General features: G+C 41.7%; 1 protein-coding gene across 2 annotated transcripts in view; it reads right to left on the reverse strand.

Moving 5' to 3' along the window:
- Positions 1-8,905, reverse strand: part of LOC118357867 (T-box transcription factor TBX5) — a 28,179-nt gene extending 19,274 nt beyond the window's left edge. For both annotated transcript variants that reach the window (XM_052478887.1, XM_052478888.1), the window contains exons 1-5: positions 8,699-8,905; positions 4,852-4,982; positions 3,951-4,045; positions 3,386-3,505; positions 171-318 (exon numbers count right to left, since the gene is read on the reverse strand). In XM_052478887.1, coding sequence (XP_052334847.1) covers positions 171-318; positions 3,386-3,505; positions 3,951-4,045; positions 4,852-4,974 — 486 coding nt within the window. In that variant the 5' untranslated portion in view covers positions 4,975-4,982; positions 8,699-8,905. The remainder of the gene's footprint in view (positions 1-170; positions 319-3,385; positions 3,506-3,950; positions 4,046-4,851; positions 4,983-8,698) is intronic.
- Positions 8,906-9,176: the final 271 nt, after the last annotated feature.

The following is a 9,176-nucleotide window of genomic DNA, read 5'->3' on the forward strand; positions in this document are numbered from 1 at the left end:
ACCAGGCATGGATATGAGGCATGAGCTAATGGCCCTGAACGTCATTAACATCATTATTGTGGTTACCGCTGTTTTATCAGCAGTGCTGTCCATCTTCACACACACATGCGTGCGCGCACACACACACACACACACACACATACACAGGTAGAGAGAAGTAAAGGACTGACGTGTCCAAAGGGGTCCAGGTGGTTGTTAGTGAGTTTGAGTTTCTGGAAGGAGACAAGCTGGCGTGCCCAGTGGCTCCCAGTGGCTGGAGAGTCAGGGTGAACGTACAACCTCCCTGGCATGGCCGGCTCCGCCTTCCCCGAAACAGACCTGACACACACACGCACACTGAATTCACACGTTGACAACTCAACCAAATATCAATCACAATAGGACGCTGATGTGAGTGTCAGATGGCCCTGCTTTGACCCAGCCCTGCCCTATTCTGCTGCCACTCGTACTGTATGTTTCTCTCTCTCTCTCTCTCTCTCTCTCTCACACACACACACACACACACACACACACACATACACACAGTCTGACCCGACCATGCTCTATACTGTTCCTCTACTGTCACAGGAGACACACAGATCTGACATGCCACAGTGGTGCCTCTGGCTGTATCTATTCTTATTATTAGACCAACATCCTCCTCACATTTAAACTGCTTTCAACATGAAGAGAGACACAGCTGGCTCCCATCAGTGACATCAGAATATGTTAATACCAATCCAGGTGTTAATCAGAGCGATGGATGACGTACAAGCAAATCACAACCATGTGAGCATGAAAGATGTTTCCAAAAATGATCATCCTTGTAGGACAATAAACTAATCTGATCTATTTGAAACAGGCAAAATGTTCTGGTTCACATTAAATACACTGCTCAAAAAAATAAAAGGAACACTTAAACAACACAATGGAACTCCAAGTCAATCACACTTCTGTGAAATCAAACTGTCCACTTAGGAAGCAACACTGATTGACAATACATTTCACATGCTGTTGTGCAAATGGAATAGACAACAGGTGGAAATTATAGGCAATTAGCAAGACACCCCCAATAAAGGAGTGGTTCTGCAGGTGGGGACCACAGACCACTTCTCAGTTCCTATGCTTCCTGGCTGATGTTTTGGTCACTTTTGAATGCTGGCGGTGCTTTCACTCTAGTGGTAGCATGAGACGGAGTCTACAACCCACACAAGTGGCTCAGGTAGTGCAGCTCATCCAGGATGGGACATCAATGCGAGCTGTGGCAAGAAGGTTTGCTGCGTCTGTCAGCGTAGTGTCCAGAGCATGGAGGCGCGACCAGGAGACAGGCCAGTACATCAGGAGACGTGGAGGAGGCCGTAGGAGAGCAACAACCCGGCAGCAGGACCGCTACCTCCGCCTTTGTGCAAGGAGGAGCAGGAGGAGCACTGCCAGAGCCCTGCAAAATGACCTCCAGCAGGCCACAAATGTGCATGTGTCTACTCAAATGGTCAGAAACAGACTCCATCAGGGTGGTATGAGGGCCCGACGTCCACAGGTGGGGGTTGTGCTTACAGCCCAACACCGTGCAGGACGTTTGGCATTTGCCAGAGAACACCAAGATTGGCAAATTCGCCACTGGCGCCCTGTGCTCTTCACAGATGAAAGCAGGTTCACACTGAGCACATGTGACAGACGTGACAGTCTGGAGACGCCGTGGAGAACGTTCTGCTGCCTGCAACATCCTGCAGCATGACTGGTTTGGCGGTGGGTCAGTCATGGTGTGGGGTGGCATTTCTTTGGGTGGCCGCACAACCCTCCATGTGCTCTCCAGAGGTAGCCTGACTGCCATTAGGTACAGAGATGAGATCCTCAGACCCCTTGTGAGACCATATGCTGGTGCGATTGGCCCTGGGTTCCTCCTAATGCAAGACAATGCTAGACCTCGTGTGGCTGGAGTGTGTCAGCAGTTCCTGCAAGAGGAAGGCATTGATGCTATGGACTGGCGCGCCCGTTCCCCAGACCTGAATCCAATTGAGCACATCTGGGACATCATGTCTCGCTCCATCCACCAACGTCACTTTGCACCACAGACTGTCCAGGAGTTGGCGGATGCTTTAGTCCAGGTCAGGAGACCATCCGCCACCTCATCAGGAGCATGCCCTGGCATTGTAGGGAGGTCATACAGGCACATGGAGGCCACACACATTACTGAGCCTCATTTAGACTTGTTTTAAGGACATTACATCAAAGTTGGATCCGCCTATAGTGTGGTTTTCCACTTTAATTTTGAGTGTGACTCCAATTCCAGACCTCCCTGGGTTGATAAATTTGATTTCCATTGATCATTTTTTGTTTGATTTTGTTGTCAGCACATTCAACTATGTAAAGAAAAAAGTACTTAATAAGAATATTTCATTCATTCAGATCTAGGATGTGTTATTTTAGTGTTCCCTTTATATTTTTGAGCAGTGTACAATAGACCATGACGTGTGTGCTTGTTGTTGTCTGTGTGTATGACTTCTTAAATTGGAATCTGTCTGAGAAGAAGGCCTCCAACTGGCCACAACTGGACCGAGCTGGAAAACATGTTCACTGAAGTTATTTCAAGTCTGTCAAATGGGACAGGGAAATGACAGAGCACCACGGATATTTACAAACAAAGAACCTCCCTTAGAGGGAAATCTACCCACGCACAACAGGGTTCACATTAGACATTAACATAGGTCCTTGTCCTAAACATGACTGAAAATGGGCCATCTGCCTCCCATTGGGCCAGGAATATCAGCTGAATGAAGTGTATTTTAGAGTGCAACAGGGCTTTATCACGTGACCAGGGAGAGGATGACAGACTCAAGCAGCACAAGTGGGTTTCGATCTCCCCTGCAGCCTCATGCTGGCGTGGACCTCAGAGAGACCTGGTCTTTAATCTGCCCGCCACATGAACCCATGGTACTGAGACTGAACCGGTGGTCAGGGACAGGGGGAGTGGAGCGCGGCCAGCAGGCAAACACAGGGAAATAGGGCACAGGGCACAGGGCATGGGGTAGGACTGGGACATCACTGAAGCGTATTAGTAGGGCTATACATCCACGGCTCTGCTCTGTGTTATATTTCTCTCTCTGTGATGTTGTTAAAATACAGCATATAGCATTTTATCATTTCTGTAAATGTAATTCTTATCAGCATAGTCTTATTGGGATTAAATCTCTAATAGGAGAGATGGATATAAGCCTAGCTCTTGGTTTTCTGATACTTTGAAGCTTGAAACTTGACTATTGGGTGTGTTGAGTCAGTTATAGGCTACTAAGCCCATTTCAAGTATTTATTTAATAAGCTCATGAGATCAACATTTGTTTACATTTAACGCAAATAATACACATCAAGTAGGCTATTTAAATATGCAAAGATGTGATATGAAGCTTGCCATTTATTATCAGCAAACTTGTAGCGGTGGTCATCTGCTGGCACGATATCCATGAGGAGAATGTACTTGCTTTTAGGGTTGAGGCCCGTCACCTTCACCTTGTAGCAGGGGAACATCCGCCTGGCGAGACAGGAAAACCACCGACAGTAAGGAACATAGCAATATCAGTAGGCCTATCACTAAGGCATAACAACCATCGCTGCAGTTGTGAGCAAAAACCGAAACTAAACATACTTGTGGTAATTATAGGCTAAATAAAAATGTTAGGCTACAAACATTAATCACAAAAATGTGACTAAATGTTTGAAGGTTTAACAGGTCTATAGGCCTAGTAGATTCGTTTTTATTTTTTCCTAAATGCTCCTTGGTAATTACCATATAGCCTAAGCCAACGTAAAAAGAGAGAAACAATGTGTTTGCAAGTTTATAGGGACACGCTTTTAATTCTTAATCTCACCTAATACAAAAATACATTCAGCGAAGAATAGGCTACTTTTACTTTTTCAAAACATTCCGCACTGATGTCTGAAGATAAAAATGAAGAGATTAAGATAGGCTATTTTACCTTCCCGCCTTAGTGATGATCATCTCCGTTCCAACCTCGTGGAATTTATCCCACAGTTCCCGCTCTAGCATGTATACTTTTATTCCATCCATTCCCTGAGAACAGAGAGAATAGGTGAGATTATAAATATATTCAACATTTAAACCAAAGACCCACTCCCTCCGCCATGAATATCCTACCAATAAGTCTAAACAAACTTGTTATTTGAACATTGTAAAAAGAACAAATAAATCAAATAAAATAAAAATATGTTGGTCTGTAAAGCCTGCCAATTTACATTGTATTTTCTCTTAATGAGACTAGGTCGTATTGGAACAGGTTTATTTGACATTAATAACAATAACAGTGTAAGCCTATGTATTACATGCTGCATACGCCGACATTGTTAAACAGGCTACTTACTGAAGGTTTCACATTTATCTGTCAACAACGATATTTTGACACAGATATGACCAGAGAGAAGAAGTCAGTCAGTCGGTGTTGCTCTGGGCATGTTCTAGGTAACCAACCGACAGTTTAGAAACCAAATCTAGGTCATAGTCAGCTCCTGCATTCCTAAAACGGACTGTTTGTTTCTGCTTTGACATGACATGGACTCCTACGTAGCTGACTTTAGTTATTATATTGGGGGAATAAATTAATCGTTTAAATTAGTGGCATAGGCCTATATTATTCTGTGAAAAAAACAGGTATCTCTAATAGGCTATAACACCATAGATTATTAGCCTAATAATGACGTTATTTTCAATAAGAATTTTTCCATATCACTTAAGAAGAAAAATCATGCAATTACGATGCATGCAAAAATCGTCATCACCCACAATTTACAAATAAATGGAAGTGCATCGTTTTTATGTTTAGAACTATTAAACACACACGCACACACAAGTTAGTTAGTTACCTGCTGTGTGCACGTTGTCTGCGGTGAAGGTGGCGAGCTCAGGGAGCGAGTGTGATTCTTCGGTTTGTTCTCTATCGGTGAGTCCTTTTCGGTGTCCGCGCGCTCTTGGATGGCGCTCGCCATGACACCACCTGACACCGAGGAACACACGGTCGGGAAAGACGCAACACACACACACACACACACACACACACACACACACACACACACACACACACACACACACACACACACACACACACACACACACACACACACACACACACACACAATTATCTGATATTATATTATCAGTCAATACTTTACTATTAGCCAATTAGACCTACTACAGAGGCAAGCATTCAATATTACATTAAGCTAATAATAATATAATAATAATAATATATGCCATTTAGCAGACGCTTTTATCCAAAGCGACTTACAGTCATGTGTGCATACAAAAGGAGATAGGCCTATATGGATGCTGTATTTTCAGAATCATCGGCCGAGGCCTCAATTCGTTGGAGCATATGGGCTCGACAAGGTGTAGTGTCGAAAGCGTTCCACAAGGATGCGGGCCCATGTTGACTCCATTGCTTCCCACAGTTGTACCAAGTTGGCTGGATGTCCTTTGGGTGGTGGACCGTTCTTGATACACACGAGGAACTGTTTAGCGTGAAAAACCCAGCAGTGTTGCAGTTCTTGATACAAACGGGTAGCACCTACCATACCCCATTCAAAGGCACTTAAATATTTTGTCTTGCCCATTCACCCTCTGAATGACACACATACACAATCCAGGTCTCAATTGGCTTAAATATTCTTCTTTAACCTGTCTCCTCCCCTTCGTCTACACGGAAGTGGATTTAACAAGTGACATCAATAAGGGAAACATCTTTCACCTATTCACCTGGTCAGTGTCTATGTCACGGAAAGAGACGGTGTTCTTAATGTTTTGTAAACCCAGTGTATATCCGGATTCAATTATATGCTTAGTTTATAGGCTACATTGAAATGTTGCAAAATAAAGCAAATATGATCTCCACTAATATATTAATATGTTGACTGTAGAGCTGAAAATATTGACTTGAATTCAATGTGCAGCTCAATCTCATTTCACAGAAAATATGGCAAAATAATAATGCAATTCAAACTAAAACTATACTACCAAATAATCAGGTTTATGCCTTTTAATACACGTAAAGAAATATGCTCATGCACAAATGGTCAAGATAATAAAATGAAACAAATTAAGAAATCAAATATCAGTAGGCTAAGGCTTTGTGACAAACTATTAGGCCATATTGAAAATAATTTCATGATTATGTCACATGGTGGGCATATTAATTAACAAAGTAATAATAACAACAATAATATTATCAACAATAACAACAATATTAATCATCACCATCATCATCATAATCATAATCTAATAATGAATAATGTAGTTTATGCATACATGAATTTAGGCTTATAAATAATGTATCAATAATAACCAAAGAATAACACTATTTTAGGCTACTAGAAATCAAATATGTTATTAGTAAGCTATACAATGATATGATGCTATAAACTGTGAAAGATCAAGGCACACTGGTAAAAACAACAACATTGTTTTCAATATATTATTGACGATAACATTTCTAGTGACGCTAAAGGCTCTTTCAATCTGTAAAACTGAAGCGGTAATTACATATACGCGATAGAAATGTTAAGGTCATTTCTGATGGAGCTGAAATATGCAGCGTTTACCGTGAATGCAGTCTCCGCTAAATCAGGAACATTGACTTTAAATCTCAATCACGCTGTAAAACTGCATTTACGCGATGAAACTAAATAAAATCTAAACAGTGTTTCTAGATGACCGATGAGAGTTCCAGACTGCACATAAATATCTCTCACTGAACAGCATTATATATATACTACTTATTTTTCGGTGTATTTTTGTTCTGTCAAATAATGTGGCCAAATCAGCTACTTCTATTTGAAGTAGCCTATTTGATAGTATTTTCAAATAACATCCTATAAATAGCCGAAACTATTTACAAATACTTGTTTCCAAAAACACATTATTTCAAATACCCATAGGACCAAACTGGGTTCAAATGCATATAGTATTTAAATATTTGAGTTTAAATTTCACTTTGTGTATTTGAGTATTTCCTCATGCCAATATTTTTCAAGTGTATTTCCAAATAGGCCTACATTCCAACATTAAACTACTTTTATTTTCAAATAAAAATGATCCAAATACTTAGCCTACTTCGAAATGACATTGAAGTAATGGAAATCCCTACGTGAAATAGTATTTTAACCCAGGTCTGCACTATACATCAACTCTGGACAGGAACGTCATGGAGTCCGCCGTCTAAAGCCAAGCTGCTGAGACTAAACAACACATTCATACTCAAACACTTCTCAAACACTCCTTACTCTTTGGGTGTAGGCCGCCTACCGTATGCGCTGTTCTGTTTCGTACCTGGAGAACACAGTTCAACGGTCATCCTGGTGTGTGTGTTAAATCAGTGTCCCGAGTCGCTGTGTTACCTATATCCAAAATTCCCACAGGCCCACACTCATGCACTTAAGTAACCGAATGAATTAGAACACTCTGTGAGCAGACCTCCGTCAGTAACGCATTATACGGTTATATACGTCTTAGTATTTTAAAACTGGATTGTAGCCTATGTCTGGACAACCTTTCCTACTACTGTCTGCCTCTGACCGTTGTCGCAGCCTGGTCGACCCTCAAGAGACCAGGCCCTAAATGCCCTAAATATCAGGAGTCAAATCGATCAAAGTAGGCCTATCACAATTATCAATTTATGTCACTGAAAGATTGGATCAGAAGATGTCTCTCTCTCTCTCTCTCAAACACACACACACACACACACACACACACACACACACACACACACAATGAGAGGGGGATAGACAATGGGGGGGTCGTCGTTTTATGAGGATTTGGTTTGGTTTAATAGCATGAAAGTAGACAACATAATCTCTATTGAAGAGAGGAGTAACAATAAATAAATACACGAATGAATTATCTCAGAATATAAATAGCTAAACTAGCCTAGACGTATATTATCGCATAGGCTACCATCCTCCAAAGCTATTTGGTGCAGTGAGCGCGAAAATGTCTGGATTACTGACAATCGAGATAATCAACCGGCTGCGCGCATTACCGTGCAGCTCTAGCACAGAGTCAACCGGAGTTGAAAGTTGAAGGGGTCAACGCGAGGTAAACTGGCGTTCGTTTGGACTCGGTTCTCTCCGGTTGGCGAAATGAATTTGACTCTGATTTCCATGAAATAATCCATCCGCAATCACACACACTGAAAAAGTCTGTCAGGGCAGATGTAGTCTATTATAATAGCCAAATTGTGTTAAATTAAAGACCTGCGTTTGTGTAAGAAATTGTCTTTGTGTAGGCCTAAATAATTATAGCATATAGGCTATTTTATATACTTTTCTCACATTTTCTTGGCTTCGACTCATAGGCTACCGATAATGACTCCATATCCTTGACATTCTTCTTTGATATTCGTTCATGTTCTTCAAAACGGTCATTTTTGACGGTAATAAACTCATTATTACAAGATTCTCACCAGAATTTGGGCTGTTATATATGCAGTGTCCCTCGCGCTCTAACGCGCAAGTTTCCCTTCAACCCAAACATTATTTTCTCAAGTGATAGCCTTGCAGATCATTTAATAATAGTCCTATATTATATGCTTTCATAAATATATGCTAAGTAGGATAGATCTCTATTTTTATCACAAATAAAAAGACAAACGACTATAGCCTGTAGGCCATGCACCTCTCCAAAACAGACCAGGTTATTTCAACAATTGTTGTGTCTTACCGTGTTCAGATGTCAGTTCAGCGCTGGGACATTTATAGTCTATTGACTCTATTCGGTTTGTAGGCTACTAGTCTGTCAACAGTCCTCGACGGTCTCATATGAAGCAGTCCATACGTCTGTGCGTTGGGGCATTCATATAAATAATGTGCTGTCATGGAGTGGCATTAGGATTGTGGCTGTTGTGGAGTGGAGATTGTGTGTGTTGAGTTGGGGGGGATGCTCTGATAACGGTTTCCGTCGCACGTACACCACACACGTCACCGCGCTCACACGACTAACCCCCCGCGGACCCGCACGGTTTGGTTACACTGTTAACGATCACAGAGATTTGCCTATATAGTCAACATTAGGCCTAGTCTACTGCTACCAATCGGTGGTATTATAAGCATTTAAAATGGATGGAAATGACCGATGGACAAATATCAACATGCTTATTGATAACTAAGCGACGTGAGGGTGTTTTGCGAATATTTCGACT

The sequence above is a fragment of the Oncorhynchus keta genome, chromosome 25 (genome assembly GCF_023373465.1).
Source record: "Oncorhynchus keta strain PuntledgeMale-10-30-2019 chromosome 25, Oket_V2, whole genome shotgun sequence".
NCBI classification, from domain to species: domain Eukaryota; kingdom Metazoa; phylum Chordata; class Actinopteri; order Salmoniformes; family Salmonidae; genus Oncorhynchus; species Oncorhynchus keta.